The sequence below is a fragment of the Phalacrocorax aristotelis genome, chromosome 8 (genome assembly GCF_949628215.1).
Source record: "Phalacrocorax aristotelis chromosome 8, bGulAri2.1, whole genome shotgun sequence".
NCBI classification, from domain to species: domain Eukaryota; kingdom Metazoa; phylum Chordata; class Aves; order Suliformes; family Phalacrocoracidae; genus Phalacrocorax; species Phalacrocorax aristotelis.
The window spans coordinates 33,428,675-33,453,822 of NC_134283.1; the positions used below are offsets into that span (position 1 = coordinate 33,428,675).

General features: G+C 55.5%; 4 protein-coding genes across 5 annotated transcripts; 2 read left to right on the forward strand and 2 right to left on the reverse strand.

Moving 5' to 3' along the window:
* Positions 1-349: 349 nt before the first annotated feature.
* IK (IK cytokine) lies at positions 350-9,559 on the reverse strand. The gene is made up of 20 exons (XM_075102332.1): positions 9,478-9,559; positions 8,655-8,721; positions 8,336-8,428; positions 7,789-7,848; positions 7,058-7,225; positions 6,863-6,977; positions 6,554-6,624; positions 6,395-6,441; positions 5,966-6,129; positions 5,737-5,845; positions 5,260-5,299; positions 4,649-4,850; positions 4,276-4,294; positions 3,697-3,775; positions 3,335-3,415; positions 2,715-2,772; positions 2,200-2,288; positions 1,775-1,883; positions 1,049-1,083; positions 350-615 (listed from the first exon to the last, which is right to left on the reverse strand). Exons 1-20 carry the CDS (start codon positions 9,491-9,493, stop codon positions 588-590), a joined length of 1,650 nt encoding a protein of 549 aa, XP_074958433.1. The 5' UTR covers positions 9,494-9,559; the 3' UTR covers positions 350-587.
* Positions 9,560-9,595: 36 nt separating this feature from the next.
* NDUFA2 (NADH:ubiquinone oxidoreductase subunit A2) lies at positions 9,596-11,144 on the forward strand. Of its 2 annotated transcripts, none has more exons than XM_075102347.1 (3): positions 9,596-9,754; positions 9,930-10,169; positions 10,949-11,144. In XM_075102347.1, exons 1-3 carry the CDS (start codon positions 9,648-9,650, stop codon positions 10,995-10,997), a joined length of 396 nt encoding a protein of 131 aa, XP_074958448.1. In that variant the 5' UTR covers positions 9,596-9,647; the 3' UTR covers positions 10,998-11,144. The 2 variants fall into 2 exon arrangements, with proteins under 2 accessions (XP_074958448.1, XP_074958449.1); XM_075102348.1 differs by having other exon boundaries at positions 9,930-10,036.
* TMCO6 (transmembrane and coiled-coil domains 6) lies at positions 11,066-18,548 on the reverse strand. Its single transcript, XM_075102341.1, has 12 exons — positions 18,417-18,548; positions 17,642-17,766; positions 17,283-17,392; positions 16,958-17,141; positions 15,633-15,737; positions 14,883-14,968; positions 14,194-14,310; positions 13,419-13,530; positions 13,157-13,331; positions 12,917-13,011; positions 12,145-12,312; positions 11,066-11,645 (listed from the first exon to the last, which is right to left on the reverse strand). Exons 1-12 carry the CDS (start codon positions 18,505-18,507, stop codon positions 11,481-11,483), a joined length of 1,533 nt encoding a protein of 510 aa, XP_074958442.1. The 5' UTR covers positions 18,508-18,548; the 3' UTR covers positions 11,066-11,480.
* A 46-nt stretch (positions 18,549-18,594) lies between these two features.
* Positions 18,595-24,789, forward strand: CD14 (CD14 molecule). Its single transcript, XM_075102349.1, has 2 exons — positions 18,595-20,683; positions 21,767-24,789. Exon 2 carries the CDS (start codon positions 21,777-21,779, stop codon positions 23,130-23,132), a length of 1,356 nt encoding a protein of 451 aa, XP_074958450.1. The 5' UTR covers positions 18,595-20,683; positions 21,767-21,776; the 3' UTR covers positions 23,133-24,789.
* Positions 24,790-25,148: the final 359 nt, after the last annotated feature.

Here is a 25,148-nt window from a genome sequence, read left to right on the forward strand (position 1 = left end):
CATGGCTGCCAGCTGTCACGGCAGCTTGGGCAGAGCTTCTGCAGGGGAAGCAGTGTGATCCCTACACTGTGGGCCATCATGTTCCCTGTGCAAGGGTCCCAATTCTTCCCTGCGCAGAGGCACAGGTTGCTCAGCTGGGATTATTGCCCTCAGTAGGCTTATTTGCTAATTTTATCCGTGGCTTGACAGGGGCTACCTGCCCCCCACCCTTTGGCTGCCACAGTAAACATCCTTATCTAGGACTCACCCTGGGAGACCCACACAGGCCTGAGGGGTAGGAAAAAGCCCTGGTAGCCATGTTGACCTGAGCCTAGCCCAGCCACCTTCTCTCTGCCCACACAAACAGATGTTTGTGAAAATTTAATGTGGTTTTATTAAGACTATGACATTTACACATCACAGGCTATACAGCGAACACTGGAGGGGAGAGCCTCAGCACAGCCCCACAGTGCAAGGCTGGAGGACCGTGCGTTGCCCACCCGAGAGGAGAAAGTGGATAGCGCAGGGAGAGCACACCAGCAAGCTCCAGGAAGGCAGCATCCAGCAGGCTGGCATTCCAAGAGCTAGAGGAGAAGATACTGGAGGCTTCAGTATTTGGGACGTTTCACCTCAACCCTGGAAGAGACAGAGGGGCAGAACGGTGGTGAGGATGCAGGGCAGACAGCTCCATCCCCCTCCCACCCAGAGCTCAGCACTGAGGTCCACAGTTTCACCCCACAAACAGTGGGTGGACCTGAACAGCTCCTCAGGGCACCCAGCTCGATGGGACAAAACTGTCCAGTCAAAGCAGAGCCCCAACCCAGTCCTGAGGTCTGCTCAGCACCCATACACAGCCCAGGGTAGAGGTGCCCTGCAGGCTCTGCTGAGCTGAGCTGCGCAGGAGCACCCTGAGGGAACCAAATGTTCTCCACTCTCCTTCTACACCCACTGCTGAGAGCCAGCAGCAGGCAGGTCTCTCCCCCTGCAGTCCCTGGGAGAGGTGGCAGGAGGCAGCTGGGCCCCAGCACTGCCCTGCTGTCAAGCCCAGAGCAGAGACAAGTTTACTAACCCATCAGCCTCCAACTTCTTCCTCTTCTCAATGATCTGCAGAGAAAGCACAAAGTCCCATTACCCTCAGGGTAGCTGGCTGCCCACAGCTGCGGCAGAGGGATTGTAGGGTTGAAGATACACCTGGGGAGTGCTGTAGCCAGGTCAGAGCAAGCTGAGGTGAGCTAAACTTGTCCACAAGCTGCCCAAAGTCTGGAGGAGCTTGGCCTGTTCCCCCTTTGCTCCATTTTGGCCAAAGACCATTTGTTCTCACCTTCCCCATGCACATCCTGTACCATAGGGGTGCTTGTGGCCAGCTCACCCCACCAGCACAACACCCAGCTCTGCTGTTAGAAAGCAGGGAGCCACTAAACATGCCTTGTCCCCTCCAAGCCCCTTTAAATGGCTCTGAGCTGCCAGTTTTGGACACGTTCATCTGCTGCAGAGCCTGGAGCAAAAAGCCCCCAATTGGGACTGCTCCCAGGGCAATGTCACCAAATGCAGTTCCAGATGCCTCTGCAGTCCCAAGGCCCCAAATATTTGGCTGATGCTCCTACAAGGACGAAATCCAGCTTCTACAGAGCTAGCCCTGCTGCACACGCACACTGGCAGTGCCTGGCTACCAGGACATGGGCTGGACCCAAGAGCTATGCATAGGACAGCAAGGGCAGGACCAGGTGGGAGCTCTCCTGGGCTATGCTGGCAGCTTGTGGCCTAAACAGACAATACCCCAGCACCGGCCACTCACTGCACTGATCTTCTTCCACTGCCGGTCCAGCTCTGCCTTGTCATTTGTCTCCTTGAAGCGACGGGTTTTGCGTCCTTCAGACATCTTGATCCCATACTGGAAGGCTGCCCTGGGGAAAGAGCAAGCCAGAGCTCAACGCTCACAGGGGCTCCACAGCCTGCCGGGAAATGGACACATCTGCCCCAGCCACGAGCCCATACTCCAGAGCTGGCTTGGATGCCTGAAAGCAGCAGCTGGGCAGGAGTCCTCAGGAATGACATTAAGAGCAAAGATGAGCCACCAGGCCCAGGACCCACAGCTCCTCTTTGGGTCCTTGCCAGGGAACCCCCTTCTAGCTTTAAGCTCCCCCAGGACCCAGTTTTGGCCAGCATGGCCTCACCCCCACCTAGAATCCTTGCTCAGCCCTTCACAAGGGCTGCACTCACTTCGGCAGAGCCTCTTTGTTGTTCATGTATTCACTGTACTCCTCCTGGGTGTCGAAGTCCCAGCGGCCCAGAGGTCCTTTCTTGTTACCCTGCAGCAAAAGAATGACCCAGAGCATCTCCCTAGCTGATGCAGCCCTGCACACCCAGGCAAAATGTCAATCTCCCATTAGCCCCAGTTCAACGGGCTTGTGCACCCATACTGGTCTTGGCTCTGAGAACCCCTCCCCGAGAAGCCCCAGTCAGGAGATTCCATGGAAGCGGCAGCTGAGACAGACTAGCACAGCTCCCCAACACCTTCTGGTCAAGTGCCAGTCTCTCGCACGTGTTCTCCCTGGGACAACAGATCCTACCCGGACCCAGGCACGCAGCAGACCAGCAAGCCCCAAGAAACATTCAACACCTGACTCCAGGGCATCCAACCCCTCTGCACAAGCCTGCTTCTCTCCAGTGGGATCCTCTCAGCCTGCACTGATGCCTAGTTCGCTGGCTGGTCCTAAAAGCTGGTGACAGCATACCTGATCCATTTTGCTGTAGTCTACCTCTTCATCGCTGTCCACAGCCATATCATCCATTCTGTAAAGAAAAGAAAAGCAAGGATAGGGTTTGGAGTGGGTCCATGGGACATGGATCAGGACCTTGGAGCCAGGCTGGTGGGAGCCATCTCTTGTGGCCTCAGATGGAACACACTCAGTTCCTGGACCAGAGAGAAGTTCCTGCAACTGCAAGCCCTGCAGGTGAGTTGTACCACAAGGGCATCCAAGATTGCAAATACTCTTAAGACTTCAGGCTGAAAGCTGTTCAGGTTCTGCCAAGGCACTGCTTTGCGGACAGAGCTGAACAAGCACATGAATTACCAGGGAACCCAGGAAACTCCCAGCCACCTCAGCCTCTCCCTGGCACTAAAAGGCAGCAGACTCCATGTAGCCACTTACAGCAGGGACCAGCTAAGAAAAGGCCAGGTTTGCCAGAACCAAGGACTCGGGGGCATTTTAAGAGACAAAGAGCAACCCCAGACAAAGCCAGGCCCACTCCTCCCAACAAGTAGTAGGGCTGATGTTTGGGTTCTTGCTGCCAGAGAATAGCAGCCCTTCAACACACCCTGCTCCCAACCCACAGCTCCTTGTTGCTTCCTTACGTAGCAGGGTAGCACTCAGCATAGCTGTTTGACATGCCGAAGAAGTCCCCCAGCTGCTTCTTGTCTTCTGGCTTCTTCAATGTGACAATGGTCAAGGAAAGCACCACCATGTAGCCTTACATCTAAGGGCTGAGCATAGCCAGCCAAAGAGCCATCTCCTGCCCTAACACAACCGAATTGGAGGCTGCAGAGCTTATATTTGGCATATGAGCAGCAAGGTTTGGGAGGCTTTTCTCTGTTACAGGAATAAGAGCCCTCCCAAATGAGGAAGGACATCCACACAGTCATGCTCGGGCAAGGCCTGCCTGCAAGGGAATCCTGGCCCCACAGTCAGTCAGGCTGGCACAGGGAGTAAAGGATATGACTCTGCTCCTTCCCAGCCAGCAGCTCCAGCAAACTTCTCGTTGATGGACTTGATAAGCTCCTTGGCTGAGCCGGGTCCTGGGTGAGAGAGAGCAGCAGGCTGAGTTTTGGGGGAGGAAGAGCTCACTGCAATACACGTGGGGCTGGGCAGAGTCCCCTTCTGCATGACCAATTCATTGGGATGGGGTAACAGGCAGGACAGGCTGCATGTGAGATAGAAGAGGAGGAGCCAGGAGAACACCAAGGAGCAGCAAAGCAGTTCAAGCACAGAACTGGAGTGATCCTAGGAGACCCTGAATCCTCCTCAGCTTACAGCCAGTATAAGGTTGTTTCAGCTGCTTTGCTGCCTGAGAAGGATCTGCACACACACTCAATCCAGGCTAGCATGCAGCAGCTGGTAGGCACAAGACACTTCACCCCAAAATCCTCATGGCAGGCAATTCCCTCCATCATAGCAGTCTCTGGGAGAACAGGGAGGTCACATAGGCCAGCGAGCAAAACAGTTCTGAAATCTGCAACCCCACATGGCCTTGTTCCAACGTCCAGCCTCCTTCAAATGTCCACACCACTTGACTCACCTTTGTCGATGTCTGTGGGCTGCAAAGAAGAGGGAGAGATACCATGTCACCCAGATGGGCTGAAAGCAAGCAACAGTGCTGCATGACTTGCAGCTCCACTTCAAGACTCTTTGTGGCAAGCACACAGACTGAACCATAAAAGCTACTGGCTTGTGCTAGTCCTGCCTTACTTGCTGAAAGACAGGACAAGCGCCCAGCCACCCACCAGCCTGTCTGGAGAGATGGAGCTCAGCGAGAGCTGAACACTGGCACATGTGGAAGCATGACAAGAGACAGCCAAAGAAACCAGGGTGACCCCACCAACCCCACAGCTGTACTGCCCAAAGGGCAGAGATCAGGTGGGATGGTCCAGGCTTCACGAGCAGAGGCTCACCTCATCATCAGCCTTGGGCTTCTCAAAGTAGCTGTGCCTCTTCTTTTCCTCCTCCCGCTCCCGGTCCCGGTCCCGGTCCCGCTCCCGGTCCCTGTCACGCTCCCGGTCCCTGTCACGCTCTCTCTCACGGTACCTCTCCCGCTCCTTCTCCCGTGGCATCTTCGCAGTGGAGGGCACATAATCCCCAATGTCTTCAAAGATGCTAGAAATGGAAAAAAGCCTGCAGTTACAGGTGCTGTAAGAGAAAAGGCCACAACCACCTCCCTTTAAACTGGAACCTAATACAAAAAACACACAATACCAACACTGAGAGCTAAGGACGACGACTAGAACTGGCTTCTACATCTGTCAGAGGTGTCGCTGTATTTCTGCTCTCTTCTGCTGCCTGGACCTGCTTCTTGTGGTCTAGGACAACAGAGAGCCCTTGCCTGCCTCAAGCCTGAAATAAAACAGAGCTTGCCTCCAGCCTTGTCCTACAAGTCGCAGGTCCAAAGAGGCAGCTCACACCAGAAGCACTAAACCCCGCCCTCTCCAAATATGGTGGGCCAAAAAAGACATTCCTTAAGGCAGAGAGCTGTGACCACATGGCCTGTGGGCAGAGAGGCACTTACTTCATATCAGCTTCAGGGGGCTTCTTCTCATCCAGCTTCCCTGCAAGGACACAATAGCAGTGAGAAGCACATCATCCACTCCACCACCTGCACTGTTTCCCTGTCCCCAATCTGGTTTCCAAGCACCAAGAGTGGCACGCCTGGAGGATGTCCTGACTTCCTCTTCAGTTACATCATATCTAGCCCCCGCAGGAAGCCATTTTGTCCCTCCCCAACAGGGGTCATTTGCCCAAGGAACTGGGCCTTAACCAGGAAGAGCAGAGCAGCACGAGGCATCCTCACAGCTATAATTTCTCAGCAGTCAGTTCCCTGTGGTGTTTCCACAGCATGCAGTGCTCAGGGAGCTCTAGGAAATTGCTGTCCTTTAAGTCCACCACTTCACAGCACAGGGGAATGCCGCTAACCAACACACATCTCATTCTTTTGGGATATGCTTCGAGCATTAAGTCCTACTACTTGGTTCCCTCCAGTTCCTACCTTTGTCTTTCTTCTTGAGCTTCTTGTTGCGGGTCCCTTGCCTCAGATAGGAGAGGATCTGCGTCAGCTTGCTGATGACAATGTCATTGGTGGTCAGTGTAGTCTGTGCCTGAAAGAGAAATCCCCGAGGAAGTGTCCTTCATCCTTGACAGGGAACCCCCTCCTGGCACGACCTGCTCAGGCCAGTTCAGACCAATGCAGTCAAGCAACCTGGATGCTAGCTGGGTACCTCCATGGTGGGGCAGTCAGCCTTGCTCCGGATCAGCGTGGTTGGGATATCAGTGTCAGCATACTCATCGTCCAGATCTACCACATAGGCCATCCTCCCTGGCAGGAACAGCTCATTCCGCTCATAGGCCTTGTTCTTGAACAGAATTCGGTATATGTTGCGACCTGGAGGGGAAGGAAACATGTGGGAGGGCTGCTCTTAGGAAAGCAACAGACAAGTCCATAGTGAAACATATTCATTTTATCAGAAACATCAGAATCACCTCCTAAGAGACATGCTTCCTCCAGCCCTCATATTCAGGACCCCTACACCTCAGACTCTCCCTCTCCAATGACTAAAGGTTTTCATTCCTCCATTCGCCCTCCAGGATTTCTCCCACATTCATGACACAACACAAGGTGAGGAACAACCACATCCACACAGTCTTACCCAGCCGGGTCTTAAATTCAATTTTGTTCTCAGGATCTTCATCTTTTCTGAACAGAAACAGAAAAGAAACAAAACTAGTATGCTTAGCCTATGCCTCTTCTGCATCCTCTTCTCTGGGAGTCAGGTGAACTTAAGAGCACAAAATCCTCAATGACTCACTTAGTTTCTTTCTGAGGCTTCTCCATCATTTCCTCCTCTTCTTTCTCCTTGCTGGCAATCTCAGCCCGTACCTGGCCACAGAGTAAATCCATGCATTACAGACCAATCCATGCCACTGCTGCCCATCAGAACCAGTAAGCCTACTTCCCCCGGCTCCCCAGCCCTTCATAAATCTTTCTGGGAAAAAGAAATCCACAGAGACAAGATTGAAGTACCCCGTAAGTGGCAACTACTACCCTCTGGCCACCCTCTCTGCCTGTGGGAGCAGGCAGGGTAGAAGAGCAGCAGCATCGTGATATCTGTGCTCACCTTCTGCAACAGCGCGAAGTCCAGACCCTTCACCAAGTGAGTGTGCTCCATGTCACCACCCAAGAACTTGGACTCCTGGATCAACTGTCTCCTCTTTTCCGCAGCGGATTTATCCCTGCGCAACAGAAATGGAGTCAGGAAACAGCCCCTCTGGAGCAGACTGGCAAGACAAGGCCCTGCTGCAGGCTCACGTACGCCTCTGCCGTTGGCCCCACAGCCCGGTAGTTGGCAGTTGTGCTGATCAGCTCTGTTTCCTCGTAGTCCTTGTTCACACCATCTCTCCTCTCCTTGGCTCGATCCCTGTACTTCTCAGCCAACTCCCTCTCACGTTCTATCTCTTGCTGGCGCAGCTTTGCGTAATAGCTGGGAATGGAAAAACAGCTCAGTGTTAGAGTAACACGTCTGCACTTTTGATGCACTGCTCAGGTAACAGCCCCCAAGGCTGCACACATGCCTGTTCTGCTGCCAACCCCTTCCCAAAAAATGTACTAAAGCACCATGGGACACAGCATGCCTGGAGGACACCAGACAAGGTGAAATTTCTGTACTGAGGCTAACTAAAGAGTTGCTCAGTCTTCCCTTCCAAAGGGCCAAGTGCCGTCCTTCTGTGCAGATGTGCCCCAAAAGACAGTCACCACTGCAGTGTCCCACCCCTGCCCTGCTCTGCCAGACACCTGCAGAGCCTCTCCCACTCCTTCCAGAGGTGAAGCTTCATCCCTCATCCTACTGCCACCCTCGCACATCTGTTCCCACAAGCAGTGGCAGTCACTCAGTCTGAGCTCTCCTCACTCTGCTTGGCTCCAGAGCCCCAGAATAACCCAGGCCACTCAGGGTCCTCTTTGATAGGCCAAGAGCTCAGAAGCTGCTTCTGCGAGAGGGACGTAATGTGCAAACATAAGTCCTGACGAATTGCTTTCCCCATTTACCTTTTCTTCTTCCTCCTGCGAGCAGCTGGGTCTTCATCTTCATTGTACTCCCGGGGCATCCTGGAAAAGGATGAGAAACCACACATACAGTCTGCAGAGCCATACAAACACAGGCAGCTAGACAGAATAGCCCCTCAGATACAGCAGGGCACTGAGATGCTCAAAGATGGGAAGAGTAGTCCCATTTCTCCCTAATTCCAGTCTGTCAGCAGGGAGAGGAGACGAAAGCACCAATTTTCACAGAACAAAAACTAAATGTTCCTCCTGCACAAAGTGTCTTAACAGTCATGCAAGACTTGCTCTGTTACTTACAGCAGTCCTGACCCACCTGTTTCTCCACTTAACACACACACGTACAGCTTGCAAGGACCCAAGCACAAAGCAATGCCGAGCTCTGTTCCTCAGGCCCTGTCTGCCCACCCATTAGCAAAAGCACCTTTAGATACTCCACTGCAGAGCGCAGGGGGAGAGAGGCAGGCAGGAACACAGCCCCAGAGGGAAAGTGGACACTTTATCCCATGGTCCCGTGAAACAGGGTCCTACTCACTCATGGTGGCGAGACTTGGATGGTGGCGCAGATGTTGGCGCAGCCCGCGGGGTCATAAGAAGCTTTCTGAAGTCTTCATTGGTCAGCTTGGACCTGCAAGGAGGAGAGAGGAAACAGAAACCATCACCTTCCAATGTGCTTCGACAGCCTGATGTCTTCAGAGGAGGCAGAGGGTTTGCCAGTGTGTCCCGTGCAACAAGGTCAGACACAGGGCTGCTGTGGAGGGAGCCCAAAGGCTGCATTGCACCAGCCTCCAGATGGGGAAATTGGCTTTGGGCCCCACAGTCCAGGTCCAGTCTCGCCCCAGTGCTGTACTCACTGGTGGAAGGAGTGCGAGTCATCCACATCATGGCCATCAGGAGCCAGAGGGTTGGAGAACGGTTCATCTCGGGGACAGGAGGAAAGAGCGTGTTGAGAGTCTGTCTCAATGGCTTCAACCCCCACCCACCGCCAGCCCGATCCCTGCTCAGGAACAGGGAAGGGGGCAGCATTCGCCCACTACCCAGCTCCTTCACCAAGCCCAGGCCACTAACACCCGGGGGTGGCCTCCCCAGGACACAGGGGACAAAGATGTCCCAGTATCACTGCCTGCTCCGAGACCCCCAACCCAAGTGACACTGCACCCTCCCGGTGGGTGTTCCAAGTGCCTCTCCCGGGACGTGGCCTCTGTGCCTCCGCGGCGGTGCCCCGCTCCCCCCAGCCCCCACGACTGCTCCTGCATCCCCTCCACACTCAGACGTGCCCTACAGCCCCATCCGCATAGCGTACCCCAACGTAAATCCCCCGCGCAGAAGTTCACCCCCAAACGCACTCCCAGTTTGTCCCCACGTAGACGCCCCCCCGCCACGTCGCCGCCCACCCCCCGACATCCCCTCACGCCCAGGGCATCCCCGGAGCCCCATCCCGGAAGGTCCACTCCCTCTGACCCCTAAGGCTGCCACCGCACCCCGTCCCCCCTCACGGATGTTCCCGGGGGTCGTGCCCGAGCTCCCCCGGGGGGTCCCCCCCACCACAGCCCGGGGCTCCAAACCTAGGGTGGACCTACACCGCCCCCCACCCTCCAGTCCGCCCACCCATACCCCAAGCGCCTCGGCACCCCACCCGAGAGCCCCCGCTGTCCCGCATCCCCCCACCCCACTCACTGTCGCGCTCCGGCATTGCGTCCTTCTCGGCCCCACCGCTCCCCTTCCCAGCACTCCCCGCGCCCGGCTGGCCCGCCCCCGCCCTCATTGGCTGGTCGCTGGCCGGCGGGGGCTGCGATTGGCGGGCGCCGAAGCCACGCCTCCATGTTGTTGTAAGGAGCAGAGAGAAGATGGCGGCGGCAGCGGCCGTGAGGGGCATCGGGGGCGGGCTAGGCCGCAGCCTGCGGGAGCTCCGCATCCACCTGTGCCAGCGCTCCGCGGGCAGCCGCGGCGTCAGGTGAGCCAGGAGCCGCAGGGCTGGGCAGCGCGGGGGCCAGGGGGCCCGCTTTGCGGACCGGCCCGGGGAGAGAGGAGTGGAGTACTGGCCTCCCCTCAGCCTGCCCGGCCTCCTCCCCGACCCGGCCCGAGCGGACTCAGCCACGGGGAACCGCCGTTCCTCCTTCCCTCCCCAGAGAATTCATCGAGCAGCACTACGTGACCCTGAAGAAGGCAAATCCCGACTTCCCCATCCTGATCCGCGAGTGCTCCGGTGTCCAGCCCAAGCTCTGGGCTCGGTACGGTAAGTGGGGCCTGCCCGCCGGGAAGCACCACCTGAGGACATCTAAGAGAGCGCCTGAGCCCCACCGTCTGCAGCAAATGGGGGGATACAGCAGTTACAATGATGGAGGGGGAGCAACTGTCTATGCGGCAAGGTGGGGATTGACTTCAGAGTTACTGGTCCATGACCTGCTGGGAGACAAAAACGGGCCTGTGGTTTCTGAGCCGTTTGCCAGCTTGTGTCTGTGATCTTCCACCCTGGTAGGATTCATATACAGAAAAATGTTTCTGTTTTTCTCCTTTGTTTTCACTGCATTCTCAGTGAAACACCAAGGAGGGAGCAGAAAAATCTCTGTAAAGGCTTTGTTTTCTTCCTAGAGCCATCTGGGCTAGACAAAAATAATTTAGAAACTTTCAAAGAGGTGCAATGACTCTAAGCATGAGTTTCCCAGTGCAAGCACATGGGCCAGCAGAGCTTGCTAGTATGATGCCTGTCTCATCTGTATGTGACTTGCAGGGAAATATACCCCAAGGTAAGGGCTGCTGTAGGAACAGCAAGTTTTTCAGTGCTATTTTACTGAAGTGTTGGTGAGCATCTTGATGTGAGTAGGCCTAAAGCCACAAGGTTGCTCTGGGATGTGGTGGTGGCCTTTGCCCAGCTGCTGCCCACCAGAAGTGAACAAAAAGAGGCAAGGAAGCCTGTTGGGCGGCATTGGCTTCTCTCCAAGGGAAAGGCTGAGAACAGAGAGGTGAAAACCGTAACTTGGGCACAGGGAGGCATACTGGGGAGTGGTGGGTGCAAAAGGGTGGTGATGGAGCCTGGGCTGTGACACCAGTGGCGCATGGGAAATATAAAGCAGGGCTTTGGGTTGTCCTTGCACCAGAAAAGGACCAAGGCACCTGCTCCCTCTGTCACCCTCTGTCTTTCCTGCAGAGTTTGGCAAGGAGAAAAGCGTGCCGCTGAACAACCTTACCGTGGATGAAGTAGCCAAGGCCTTAGAGAACATTGTGAAAAGCAAGATGTGAAGGCAGACAGTTAATATGTGTGTGCTGAAAACTTGACTGATGATCTTTAATGTAAAATGTGTATCTAACTTATCAATTGCATAAACGTAATGTGCTTACCCTGAGCTTCATGTGTTGGGTTTAAAGCTAATGGGAGACACTGGAGGGAATGGCTGATACAGCAGGGTTTATACATCACCTCCCCAGCATCAAGAGCCCATCTGCCCAGGTTGCAGCTCAGCTCTGCCTGTGTACCAAGCTCTGGGGAGGTGCAGGGCAGCCCGCCAGTTGCTGAGGTGGCGACAAGGATGGAAACAGCCATATCTTGCCAAGGACCAGTGTCCCCGTGCAGCCAGCACTGGTGCTTACAGCTGGTAGTTAGACCCTAACCAGTCCTTGGGAAAGCAGGGCACAGGGTGAACAAACTATTTACTCCTTGGATGGAAGGGAGGTGGCATGGTCTAGGAGGAGGCAGACAATGTGGTGTGGCAGGGACTGAAGGTGGAGGCTCCCAGGGGCTGCCCGACCATGTCCAGCAGTGCTCGTGCCCGCTCCTGCAGTTCTGGGGTGCTCTGGTGCTGCTCAAGGGCTCGGTGCCCACCTTGCCTGACGAAGTCAGCAGCAGCCTATGTGAGAGGAGAGGGGTGAGAGCTGGCTGGCTGCCACCTGAGTAGCTGCTACAGCTGATGCTGGCTGCCCAGAACCACCACTGTACAGCTCAGGGAACAGGGCTGAAGGAATTTCCTAGAGCCCTATCAGACACTAGAGTCCCAAGCCCCGTAAATCCAGCCATGTTGATTGCTGGCCAGGAGCACACAGCTTGAAGTAAGCACAACTGAATCAAAAGAATCTCCAGAATCTCCCCATAATAACCTCAAAGGCTACAAACAACCTGCCCAAAACCCCGTCACTATCAATGAAAAGGAACTCCCCAGAGACACAAGGAGGGGCTTCCACCCTCTGCATCACACAAGTGCCCCCCTTCAGGCACGTGCCTGTGTGCTGAGGAGCACAGGGCTAGTGTGGCAATGACTGAAGGCAGTATTATTTAAATAATAATAGTAATCCCCATCCCTGGCTTTATGATCTTGTGCTTGATTCTGGGGCAGATGCCCCTGCTCTTACCTCTGGCCAGTGCAGGAAGAGGAGGTGCAGCAGCTCAAGGCACTGTCCCACCACTTCAGAGTCGGGCAGTGTGAGGGTGGGCAGCAGCAGGGGCAGGGCAGGCTGCCAGTGCAGCTGCTGGCAGTAGGCTGGCCCCTTCTCCGCTATATTGCACAGAACTGTCAGGACCTGGACAGAGAAGTGAGAGGGAGTGAACAATGAACGCTTTTGTTGGCAGGTAGATTCCTGACAGGCTTAGATTTAGGAGAGCTCCACAGAAGTCCCATGTCCTCCCTGGAGGTCCTGCCAGGTGCTTCCCCAAAGCCACGTGCCCACCAACCATCTGTATTTTGAATGCTCTTTAAAAGCCGCCTCCAGCCCCACCGCAAGGCACTGTTCATTGCTGTGCCAAGCAGCACAGCCGTACCACCCACCGCTTGGCAATACATCCTCCCCAGGGCTCTCTAAAGCTTTAGGGTCTTCCAGAAGAAGGTGGCAGCAGCCTCCCCAGGCCCACTCCAGGAGCTGGCAGGCCTGGCCCCAAGTTAACATCTGCTTTGGAACCCGTCTTCTGCCAGGACAAGACTCCATCAAGGGTAATACAGACATAGTGACTTCAGGGGAGGCAGATGGTGACTATCACAACACAAGACCTTCTGTCAAGCTGTTCCTACTGGCAAGCTGTTCCTACTGCCCCCAACCAACCTCCAGCTTGAGCGCTGTGCTTGCAGGATTCACGTTCCTGAAAGTCCAGTGCTTCCCCCGAGACCTGGAGCATAAGGCGAGGTCTTACCAACACACTGGCCATCTGGGAACATGGCAGGAGCTGCAGCAGGGCCGGGAGCAAGTCCAGAGAGAGCAGAGCGGAGCAGAAGAAGGGCTTGTCCGCTAGGGTGGGCAGAGAAGGTACATGTCAATAAAATAGAGGTTTCTGAGGGAGGTCTCTGTAGACAAGACACCATGAGTCTGGTAGTAATCAAGGCAGGTCCCAGCACCAGCTCTGGCTCTGCTGACACCCCCGCAGGACACTCACCTGTGAGGTTGTTCAGCAGCCAGAGACACTCCTGTATGATGAACGGGTGCTGCTGAAGGAATGACTGCAGGATGAGGAAGAGGGCAATAAGCAGGCGCTCGTCCTGGATCTGGGCTTCACAGCCTGTCTCCTCTGCAAGCAGGTTGCTGAGACAACGCAGCACTGGGCAGACGAGCTGCAATGGTGGGAAACACAAAGCCTTTAGCTGGACCACATCCCCATAGCAATGCAAAGAATGGCCAGCACCCTGCCCATGTCTCACCAGCTCCAGGCCGTCAGGAGCATCTTGGGGTATTTCAGAAGCCAGGTCAAGCAAGAGCAAGCTGAGGGCAGGCAAGGCCCCCAGCGACAGCAACGCCACGTTAGCTGTATGGCTGCAAAGGGAAGGGACAGCGTGGTTGCTCTCAGCACTCAGAGAGGGAAAACTGCTGCAGCCCTCAGCAAGTAACGGGGCCTGGAAATTTGGCGCGCTCTCCTGTCAACCACAGGGCTTGTTTCATGTTTGAATAGCAGCTAGTTTCTGAGCTTATGAGAAGGTTTAAAAGCCCACAGAAAACATCCACTGGAATTATCTGTGTGGATCTTGAAACAACAGCCCTGATCCTTCTTTCTGCTGGGGCTGCTGAGAAAGATGGCACTAGAGCAGCCACACCAAGGCAGGCAGAGATTATTGGCAGCAGCCAGCCCAGCCAGGTGACACTGGGCCAACCCCAGAAGCATGAGGATTCAGGGAGCTTGCCTTCGGAGCGTGCAGGAGAACTCCTGACATGGGCAGGCGATGGGGAGTGTTTCAGAGGACTAGGAACAGCCTCTTCAGATTTATCACCTGTTATCACACTGTAAAGGAACTCAGCGATCCTGCAAACAGCAGGCGTGCGCTCAGATATGAGAGTGGGAATGCCCAGGATGGCAGGAAAATTGCTTTCCCAAGGGAAAGGGACAAGCAGAAGAAATCCAGTTCCCCTTGCAGGACCCTGAGCCTTCGTGTGTCTGTTCGGCTACCCACAGGGAACTCAAAATGAGAAAGGCGCGTTTACCTACAAACGATGTAGTGAAGACACCATGCAAACTCCACGGCTGCTCCTATCCCAGCCTTGAGGCTGGAGCAAACCAGTCGAAGCATGTGCTGGGGGAGAACAGAGTCCAGAACCAAGCTGGAGTCAGAACAGCAGAGTTAACAGAGGCACAGGCCAGAGCACACAAGCAAGACAGACAACTGACAGGGAGACACTAGCCCTGGCCACCAAGCAGGGAGCTGCTCTCCCATGTACTGGGGGCCACATGCTCCAAAAACACACCTGGAAGAGACTCTTACCTAAGGGCTGCAGCCTCAGGTACCACTAAGGCCCAGCACAAGCTCTGCCTGTCCACGGCAGGACCTGGGGGCACCCAGGACACCTTGGCTGGGGTCACGTTTTTAGCACTGGGGGCTGTCAAGCCAATCTTTTCCTTCACAGGAAGAATACAGCCAGAATTTCCCTGCAAGCCTACCCTGCTCAACACTGTCCTTTACTGAAATACCAGAGCTGTCTGCTCAGATGAGGCTGAGGGAAGAGAGTCAAGCCTCATGCCCTGATCTGCAACAAAACCTCCATAGTTCTTGTAGGATTCTGCTCTGAATGATTAATATCAATGAGATGGGAAAAGCATCATTGTCCCTGGCACTCAAATACCACACTGGGCCCCAGGGCCCATCCTGATGGAGGGTTAAGAGGCTTGGACTCACGGTATGATCTCTGTGGGGGCTTCCTTGGCTTGGAGGAGCTGTGAGAGGACGTAGCCCAGACCTTCCAGCACAGCCTCGTGCGGGGACTGCAATCAGACAGAACAAAGCTAATCCCACATGACAGAGCCAGGGGATCCCAGGGTGCCAGCTGCTGTGCTGGTGAGAAGGCAATACCTCTTTGTGACACCAAACCAAGCAGCTGAGTGGCACAGTTTCTCCATGCCTGGAGAAGAAGGGGCACAGCAGGGGACTGGGAGTGACAGAGAAACCTGTGGCCACACCAAAGCTGAGCCTTCCCCCCTCCCCGCACTCACATCAGCTGTAATTGTAGGGATCCAGGAGCCCAAATACAGCAGCAGTGCTGCTTTGAGCATTCAGATGTGCGAATGACAGCCCCACTGGCTGTGTTGCCCTCGTATGCCTGCTGGACCCAAGGTGTGCAGAGGGGAGAAGTCTGCAGCTCCCCATGCTACAGACTGTTTATTGGCAAGTCACAGTTACAGATATGAGAGATTCAGCTGGAGAAGAACACAAGGTGGTGACCTGAGCCCCAAAAATGGAGTGCAGGAGAGCCCATAAGAGGCCCTCCCCTGCGAGGGAACATCCCTCTGCAGAAGGGTCTCTGCCCATGGCCACAGCTGGAAGGAGGACTGGTAACTCAGTACTGTCAGCCAGCATCTAAAGGGTGTAAGAAAAGGCATCTTTCTGGGGCAGGGCAGGGGAAGAGTGTGGCTGAGCTATTTCACCCACCTGGATGCAGGATGCCAGCACTGGAATGATGCCCTGAGGCAGAAGCTGCTTCCTCACAGCTTCGCTTTCTACTACCAGGTTCCCCAGTGTGTACAAACACAGCTCCTGAAACATGCCCGAGAAAGCAGGTCACTTCCTCTGCACTCCCCAGTGGGTCGCTGGCCAGCCTGGGCAGCCAGCAAGGCCCTAGGTCCCTGCACCCCGGGACTATGGCACACCTTCCCCTGAATGGGGCAGAAGCTGTCTTGAGGGGTAAACACACACAGATACTGCCGGACTCTCCAGCTACCCTGTTCCTACCTGTATCAGCTTCAATTTATCCCTTTTCTATCTGGCTCAGGTTGGGATCTAATCACTTGTACTCTGGAGGGTTTTTTAGGCTTCTAATTATTGCTATGACATTTCCCTGAGACCCCTCTAATTCCACAGTATTCTCCTGGAGACTGCCCGTGTGTTGCATTAAATGTGATCACCACCTTGGGGTTGTTTCCCATCTTGTTCCTTAGCTCTGATCTTGTCTGCTTCTCAAAGGAGCACAGCATGATGCACAAGGCACAGTGCTTGGCAGCTGGCAAAACACACAGGCATCCCAGAGCTACTCTAACTGCTCACTCCTTTGCCCAGACCAAACTGCACAGCTTGGAGCCACAGGCGCTCTGCTCTTCCTACTGACCTGGACAAAAGCCTGCCTGCTTGTTCCATGAAGGTAAGCTGATAAAGTAGCTGTCCCTGCATCCCAGCCTGTAGCTGTTCACTTCTTTCACTTTTCCAACATCTTTTAAAACACCTAAACTGGCCTGCATCTAGTATTTCTGCTTTACTCACCACACAGACACCAAGGCACCTCCTGTCCAGGCCCAGCCTGAGTCAAGAGGCCAGACCATGGGTCTGGTGATGGAGGCTAACTGCCACAGCCTGCAGTCCCTGCTTCCCCAAACAGAGCTTGGGGCTGAAGAGGGGGAACCCATTGCAAATAGGGCAAATCACTGTGTCCTGGGCTGCAGCAGGGGGATTTTCCAGGCCCAGATGAGGCTTGGGAGCATTTAAGAGCAGCCTGCAGCTACCTGGAAGGAGGTGCAGCACAATGGAACCAAACTCCTCTTGGTGTTGACACAGTGAAGAGGGTCTCCATATTTCCAAGACTTGGCCAAAGCCTCGCTGCCCTGGGCTAAGCATCGGAGACAGTCCTGCTCCAGAGGGCCCCTTCCCACCAGCACTCCTATGTGAGCTGTGTTAGTCTAAGGCTGGCCAAGAGGTCAACACCCAACTGCTACCAAAGGATTATCAGGTGCCAGAGCCCTGGCAAATGAAAGCACAGATCTTACCGTGAACTCAACGCTGTGTCCTGAGAGGTAGGTGAGGAGATAGGAGGTCACTGGCAGACATGCCTCAGCCACCGCAGGGTCACTGGAGTGGGAGAGCTCGTGGAGACAGCGGGCTGCCTCCATCTGCATGTCAGCCAGGCTGCTGGTGAAGAGCCCGATGAGTGTCCGGATGCTGCTGTCCAGCCTGGTGGAACCCAAAGGGTGCTATCACCTCCTGCCTTCCCACCCTGGGCCACACACCAGCTCACCCACATAAGAACTGGGACATGGGGCCACTCTGGGCACGCTCTTGATAACAGCCATGCAGTGCCAGATCTGGGCTGACCTGACAAACTTCTGCTGAGTCTCCTTGTTCCGCAGAGCCCAGCAGAGGCGGCTGAGTGATCTTTTCCTGTCCTCTGACCCCCTCTGTATGCCTCTGAGCAGCTCAAGAACCTATCCGAAAATTAAAAGATGGGTGAATTTCAAGCAGTGCTAGGGTTAAGATTTCATCCCCTCAATCCTGGAGGCAAAGAAACCCAGGGTGCAAAGATGGTCATAAAGAGCCTTCCTGTTTCTCAACGTGTCTGCAAGTGACTCAGAAAACACTCCAAAACCCACCCCCACCCAGGCTCCTCCACATGCCTAGAGGCTGGGCAAGACCTCACAGACCCCCATCACCACAGAGAACATAAGGCTCTTCACCTCATCCTCTGAGAGAGGGTCCAGCACAGTCTCTGCTCCACCCTGTCCACCCTCCTCTGCCGTGCTGTCCTCCCGCAGAAGCCGCTTGCTGACCAGCTGCTCCTGCCGCCTGGCTTTCCTGAGAGCTGTGATCAGATTGGTCACGGTCACCACCTGCTGAGGTCAAGACGCTTCTCCATCCCACCAGAGACCCTAATTTCTTTTAACAGGGAGAAACTGCCAGTTCCTCCTCGCATGAGCTGGGAGGGATGCATGAGGCAGTGACTGCATTTAGACCTTGCATGTTGCAGGGCAGTGGGGACAGGCATGCATCAGCACGTCAAGTCACGGCTGAGCAAACCACTATGAAAGCAGGAGAACCAGAGCAGCAGTACTAAGAGGGACCCGAAGATGGTTTTAGGCAGACGAGACCTTGGAAAATGCAAACCGCATGGAAGTGGTTGAGGAAACGGGGCATCCAGGGCAGATTAAAATGTGGATTAACAAATAATAAGGCTGTAAAACGTTTCCCCGAGTGGACTGGGGGCTCACAGATGCCAACCATCCCGCCCAGCCCCGCTATGCGCGGCCAGACGGGGCGAGGGACCGGGGCTTTGTTTGGGTCCCGCTATGGGGCAGAGCTGGCAGCCACGGGGGCTCCCACCAGTCACCCCGCCACCCACGGGGCGGGGGGGGCGCCCCCACAAACCCGCCCGGCTCCCCCCGACCCTGAGAGCTCTCTCCAGGGCGCACTGCGCCCTGCCCTGCCGGCCCCGGCCCCGGCCCCGGCCCCGACCAGCCTCTCGCTCCCGCCGCCGGTCCCGCAGCTCCACCGCGCCGCTGCCGCTGGGCCTAGGCCTGGCCCCGCGCCGCCGCAGGCCCCACATGGCAGCGGGGAGGGGGAGGAAGCGGAGGAGAGAGAGGAAGCGGAGGAGGGGGAGGAAGCGGAGGCCGGGGCGGGGCCATCCCGGGGCGGGGCCGGAACGCGGAGGCCTCAGCTGGGACGCTGCTCGATCCTCCGCGGGCAGATCCGGGAAGGGTGGCCGGGATGACTCCGTAGGTTGGCCGGGGGCCCTGCTGTCCCCGCCGACGGCTCGGCCGACGGGTCCGCCCGCAGCCCGGGGAGCTCTGCGGCCCGGGCATCCCCTGCCTCGTCAGCTCCCGGCGCGGGAGGAGCAGGGTCGGCCCTTGCCGGGGCAGGGGCTCTGGTGGGGCGCGCCCCGCCGTCCCGCTGCTGCGGCTTCGGGAGCGAGCTGGGCTGCGTGGCCGGGGTCGGTCTTGAGGAGCACTGGTGACCCTCTTCGGAGCGATCACGGCACCGGCTCCAGGGATGGGTTTGCAGGGCCTCCACGCGGGGAAATCGACACGAGCGTGCACGGCGGGTGGAAAACAGCGGGGGGATGAACTTCTCTGGTCTTTCGGGGCTGAAACCAGCCAGCCTCGGGGCTCAGGCAAGGTTTCTGCTCACACAGGGCTGGGCTGCATGGTTGTTGGAGCCAAAAGAGCCCAGAGACTCACCAGAAACATAAGACAGTGGGGCTTGGTGTCTTGGGATCTTCCACGGTGGCAACTAGAACAAGAAAGTCATCACCCAAAAGATGGCTCCAGGACTACATGTGTTTGAAGCAGGGTGTGACTGGCCACTGAGGATATACAGTGCTCATTTTTTCCCCAGAAAGCCATCTAGGGGAATTTGCAGCTGGTGGCCAGGAATGGGCAATTAAAAGGTACCAGGCCCAGACAGTTAGAGCTGCCGATTTCACCCAAGAAAGTAGCGAGGAGAATTCAGAAAGGCAGCTACAATTTTTCCACAACGCACACAGGTGCAGTTTCATGTAACCTGAGAATGGAGAAGAGGAATCATGGAATTTCTGAACCCCTGTGCACAAGGAATTGCTCAAGCAAAGGCAGCAAAAGCAGTGCAGCACTCTGCCTGAGATGCCAAGAACAAGAAAATGAGCTGCAGTAGATGTAATAAGCAAAAGGAGACCTTCCCTTCAGCCACCCCAGCAGCAGAGTCCCAGAATGTGTGGGACAGGCAGCTCCTACCCAAGCTCTTCTTGCATTGATAGTGTCTTTCTACAATGCTGCATTAACAACAAACTGAAAATGGAATCTTTTTGCTGAGCAGTTTTGTCGCTTTTCTGAAATCCAACATAGGCAGAGAAAGCCCTGGGGAAGACAAAATCCCTGACGGATCTTTCCAAATGCCTGGTTGCCTCTGGTCGCTGATGGGGAGCATTAACATTTTGGCACAGGCGCAGCCACTAGCTGCCTAAGGAGCACGGGGCAAGAGATGTGGGTTCCTTGGCCAAGCCAAGTACCCAGCTTGCCAAGGAGGCTGATCTTGGGTGAAGAAGTGCCCTTCACAGACTTGGGCTGTGTGCACAGTGGATGGGAATTTGTCCCGTCCCCATCCTACTTGAGACACAGGCATCTGGCGATGGTCTGGATACTGGGTATGACAGTCCTGTACTCTTCTGTGGGGCCTCCTGCAGAGTGCTCAGCACCCAGTGGGCTCTGAGACACAGCAAGCCCAGAGTATGTGGAAGCAAAAGTGTGTCTGGGCTGGTCCCCAGAGTGAATTTAGGGTACTTTTGCTGCACTCTCTTCCCTGATCCTGCCTAGGAAAGCGACCAGCATTGGCACTTAAACCAAAACCCTCGCCAGCCTGCAGCTGCAAGAGCTCCTTGCTGCAGGGAAGTGAAGCAGAAGTGACTTGGGCGTTTGCTGCGTGGTGTGTTGCTTCCCGTGGCGCACCCGGCACTGTCCTGCTCGGGAAGTCACGCAGTGGCAGCAAGGGCAGTACCCGGGAACCTGCCTGCAGGTGCCCGCCAGCCCGACCGTGTGGATCTAAATGTAGGCAGGAAAGACTGTGGAGGTGCCAACAGCAGCTGGAAGACACCTGCAGGCATTGAGGTCTTATCCTGCTGGAGGCAGGGGAGGATCAGGCACAGGAGAAAGCTGAGCACTCACAGAACCTTTGGCACGGAAGCCCAGGATTTGGCAGCAGCTAGAGAAGCAGCCGTGAGGCAAGGAAACATTTCAGTCGTGAGCTGGCTGGTGAGTCACTGGACAAACCCACCCCTGCTTCATGTTGCCCTCCCCAGTGAGGGGTGCTTCACACAAGTGCTGGAGGAGAGCTTCTCCCTGGGAGGGGGGTGCAGCCCCGTGAAGCACAGAGAGGTGTGGAGAGCTCTGTCCTCAGAAGTTTTTGAGACGCAGCCAGAAAAAGCTGTGGCGGATTGGGGCTAGTGCTGTCAACAGACCTGTTGACCTCCTGCATGGAGCAGGAGGTTGGGCTGGAGACCCCTAAAGAGTCCTTGCCACTGCCCCATCTGCGTGCTCAGACACAGCTGAGTCAGCACATTCTTAGGCACCTTTAATCTTTGCTGCTTTTTTGCAATCTGTTGGTAAGACCCTCCCCTCAGCTGGACAGCAAAGCGATACTCAGTGCTGTCAGGGATGCATACAGACCCTCAGAAATTATTTCCTAAGTACTAGCTCTTGGAGGCTGGTAATGAATCAGATTGCTGGGTGAGAAAAAGGAAAATATGAAGCCCTCTGTTGCAATTTCCTGCCCCACATTACAGTGTGTACCAAACAGAGAAACAGACAGAGCTGTGGCTCTCCCATCCTGTGGTCAGCCAGATATGGCTTCACTGTCCATACCTCAGCATTTCTAGTTTCTCCTGATTTGTGGGACTTCCTGGTCACTTAGGACAGGGAGGCTCTGCAACAAGGCAGCCCAGGCAGGAAAGCGCAGAGCCTGGTGCCTGCTGCCTTGGGAGGAGCCACTCTGCCTTGCTGAAACCCTGCTTTTGGGCTGGGGTGAGACCAGTGCCACCGATTCCCTGCTGAGGAGTGGGTGGCACAGGTGTAGCTCTTGGGTGTTTCACTGGTGACATGGGCTGGGAGCTTTGCCTGAGTTACGGCTGAGTAGCCAGGTGTGCTGACAAGGTGTGCAGGACCCACATGAAGGGCAGTTGAGCAGAAGTGGTGAGGGCAGTGCTACGTCCCTGAGGGGTGGCTCTCTGGGGCTGAACCTGCCCAAGTCAGCCCTCCCATCATGTGGATCTGAATGGTCCCCTCAGCTGCCTCTGCCACAAGAGTGCTGCCTTTCACCATTGCTCTCCTAATTTCTAGGCTGTTCACCATGAATGTGGCTGTTCTCCTCCTCCTGGGGCTGGGGCTGTTGGAGGCAGAAGGCAGGTGTTTCTTCAGTCGCACTCAGGAGCACTGTGTGTGCTACAACCTGTCCCAGGAAAGCATAGGCAGCATCATCCAGTGCCTCCCAGCCTCTGTTGTGGAGTTTTGGGGGGGAGAGCTGGAGAAGTACATAGCCTTCCCCATCAGTGACCTGGACCCTTCCACCATTGAAATGCTGGGCTCCCTCATTGTCAGGAAAATAATTTTTGGTGATCTTCTGGTACCTGAGATACTCCTTGCCCGAGTCCTGAGGTTCTTCTCCTACACCCATGTGCAGGAGCTGGTATTTGAGAGCTGCATTTTTGAGGGAAGAGGAAGCTGGGCTGAAATGGCCAACCAGGACTTGCCCATATTGTCTTTGCGCTTCCACAATGTGACATCTGCACCACTGACGGGCCGTGAGCAGGACTTCTCTAGTCTGAGCAGCTGGCTGGAGACCCTGCAGGAGCTGGCTGTCACCAGTGCCCATGTCACCAGCCTGCCCTGTGGCATCGGAAGGGTGTTCAGAGCTCTGCGCTCTCTGGATGTGGCACAAAACAGTCTTGGGGATGACAGCTTGATGCCTGCCTTTTGCGAGGGGGCTTTCCCTCAACTCCAGGTACTGAGTCTGCAACACAACAACCTGACATCCTACCATAGTGTGTGCAAAAGTGTACAGCTGCTGCGTGAGCTCCAGCATTTAGATCTCAGCCAGAACAAGCTCATGGCAGACCCGTCCTCCTCCTGCCAATGGCCGGTCGCTCTCCGAATTTTTAACTTGTCCAACACTGGCTTGGATGAAGTCCTCACACCTCTACCTCCCAGTCTGGAAGTGCTGGACATGAGCTGCAACCACCTCCATACTGTAGATGTTTCCCTCAGTACCCTGAAGAAGCTCTTCCTAAACCAAAATATGCTGCAAGCTCCCCCCTCTGTCAGGAATTATCCCATGTTGGACACCCTCGACCTGGACAACAACTTGATTACAGAGCTGCCATTGGATGAGGTGAAGCTTCTGGGGCACCTATGGGATGTGGCTGCGGCTGGCAACCCCTACAACTGCACGTGCTCTGGAGCTGGGGGGCTCCAGGCTCTGGCGGGCATGGGGCACCTTGGGCAGGGCTGGCCCCAGGGCTACACATGTCACTCCCCACCTCACTACCAGGGCAGGCTGGTGAAGGACGTGCCAGTCTCGGTGCTGCAATGTAACAGTGCTGCAGTGATTGCCCCTGTCTGCATTATCCTTGCCCTGCTCGGCGTGGCTGGGGCCATCTGCCTGGTCAGATCCAGGCCAGGGCTCATCCAGCCCTGCCACAAAGTGTGAAGGGGGCGTGTGACCATTCCCAGCAGTGTTTTCCCGCAAAGGCTCAGTCCCAGGGGCTGCAAGGCCAAGACCTCTGTGGGAATATTCACAGGACCCCCACAAGCTGGTGAGGGGCTCTCTCAGTGTCCCCAGTCCAGGTTCCCCTGTGAAGCAGGACTGCCCCCAGCATTATCCCACAGTGGCTGCGGCTTTGCCCAACCAAGTTTTGAGGAAACCCCAAAGCCAAGCCCCTTGCTCTGCTCTGTCCCAGGGCCACACCCTCCCGGGATGGTTTTCCTTATGGCCAGCTTTAACTCCGCAAGCCCCAGTGTGCACCCATTGCCCCTGTGATATCATCTGTCCTGAACAAGAAGAGTTCAGCTCCATCATATTTGCATTGCTGCAGGCGGCGCTCAGATGCCTCAAGCCTCACTGGGATCTGGTGGTCCCTCCCCAGACCCCCCACTGCACCTTGCAGCCCTGTGACCCCCAGCCCAGCTGTCCTTGCAGCCTCTGTGGCCCCCCTGCTGATCCTCCACCTCTCCTCCATGCCTGAGCCATGGCTGTGTGGATGTCTGGTTGTGAGGATGCTATTCAGCATAAGAGAAAAACCACAAAAGACAAGAAAATTAATAAATTAAACACCCCTGTACAAAAACACTAACGAGTAGGAAGTAACAGAGACAGCAACCAAGACCTGAGCTCTTAGAGCACTAGTGGACAAACCCCTCAAGTGTGACCTTGAAGAGGTTCAACCCAAAACTTTTTAACTGATAAGAAGAAAACGGGTTTATTCTGGGTTCTCACTTATTCAGAAAAAGTCTCATAGGAAAGAGAAAATTGATTGTGGGATGATTATGGGATGCTGAGGGAGATTGGGGGAATGTGAAAAACTTACTGGGGAACACATGGGAAGGATCAAAGGGAGGATCATGGTGGGTGGGGAAGGAACAAGCATGGGAGAAAGAGGACAGGGAAGATGGGGGCTGGTCATAGGTAGGCAGCACTTGTCTGGACAAGCCCTGTGCTTTGTCCCCATGGTCTGTCTTGCCTTCTCATTAAAATCTATTCCTGCATATTTTCTGTGTCACCTCACTCTCTATTCTGTTTGTGCACATGCACATGTGAGCAAAGGCTGGACTAGCCAGTGGGTGAGAATCCAGGGTGTGGAAAGACCAAAGGCTGGAGCTGGAGCGTGGCTACACAGGGCCCAGGGTCCAGCTGTGGATCTGTGATTGGCTTAGGGTATGCTGCATGTTTGAGGGCACACAGGTTTGCAGCTGCATGTGGGTTGAGGGTGAGGGTGGTGGGGTTGTGCCATCAGCCCACATCAGCCCTGAGCAGCTGGAGGGGAGGGATGGGGCTTTACTGCCTGTGTGCTAGTGTTCCTGGGAGCACTGTTGGTGGTTACACAGGTGCTAGCAAAGGCAGGGGCTCAGGGCAGCAGGGGCAGCATTGCAATCTCATTCTATAAGGGGAACGGCGGCAGGTGGAGGGACATGTGTGCATCTCCTCATTGTGCCTGGTCCTGTCCAAATGCAAGGGGCAGGGTCTGTCCTGGGACCTCTCTTCTGTCTCCCACAGTCTGCATTTACACACACCACATAGATCCTCAGCTTCAGCATTTCCTTTTGTGCCTTCTTCATACGACTGATCTCCAATAAATGTCATTCTGGGGTTTGCGGTTGCTTCTGGTGTCTAGAAAAACCTTCATGATAGTCCAAGGTCCCTCATCTCCTGTCCTTGGCTTGCAAAGGTGTCCCTCTTGGAGCCAGGAGCATGGCAATGGTGTGAGTGGGTCCCAGCACCCACCTGCCTCCCATGGCCCTGCTGACCCCCTGGCCAGCAGGGCTTTGTTTCCAGGACATGGTGCCTCCAGGCTGGGCTTGGTCCCTGTCCACTTCTGCCGACATGACCGTGCCCAACACCCATTAATATGCAAAGGAACACGATATCTCCGTGTAACCTCGTCCCTTGCCCTGTCCGAAACTGCAGCTCAAGGGCTGCCAGTACTGAGGTAGCCATGGACGCTGGGGA

Coding starts and splice junctions, on each gene's coding strand:
- IK (XM_075102332.1), bottom strand. Junction 8,429..8,654: donor GACTCGCACTCCTTCCACCA/GTGAGTACAGCA, acceptor TCCTCCTTGCAG/GTCCAAGCTGACCAATGAAG. Junction 1,884..2,199: donor AACAAAGAGGCTCTGCCGAA/GTGAGTGCAGCC, acceptor CTCTTTCCCCAG/GGCAGCCTTCCAGTATGGGA.
- NDUFA2 (XM_075102347.1), top strand. CDS start 9,648: ATGGCGGCGGCAGCGGCCGTGAGGGGCATCGGGGGCGGGCTAGGCCGC. Junction 9,755..9,929: donor GCGGGCAGCCGCGGCGTCAG/GTGAGCCAGGAG, acceptor TTCCCTCCCCAG/AGAATTCATCGAGCAGCACT. Junction 10,170..10,948: donor GCAACTGTCTATGCGGCAAG/GTGGGGATTGAC, acceptor TCTTTCCTGCAG/AGTTTGGCAAGGAGAAAAGC.
- TMCO6 (XM_075102341.1), bottom strand. CDS start 18,507: ATGTGGGGCCTGCGGCGGCGCGGGGCCAGGCCTAGGCCCAGCGGCAGC. Junction 15,738..16,957: donor GACACAGCGTTGAGTTCACG/GTAAGATCTGTG, acceptor GGCATGTTTCAG/GAGCTGTGTTTGTACACACT. Junction 14,969..15,632: donor TGCTGGCATCCTGCATCCAG/GTGGGTGAAATA, acceptor GTCTGATTGCAG/TCCCCGCACGAGGCTGTGCT.
- CD14 (XM_075102349.1), top strand. CDS start 21,777: ATGAATGTGGCTGTTCTCCTCCTCCTGGGGCTGGGGCTGTTGGAGGCA.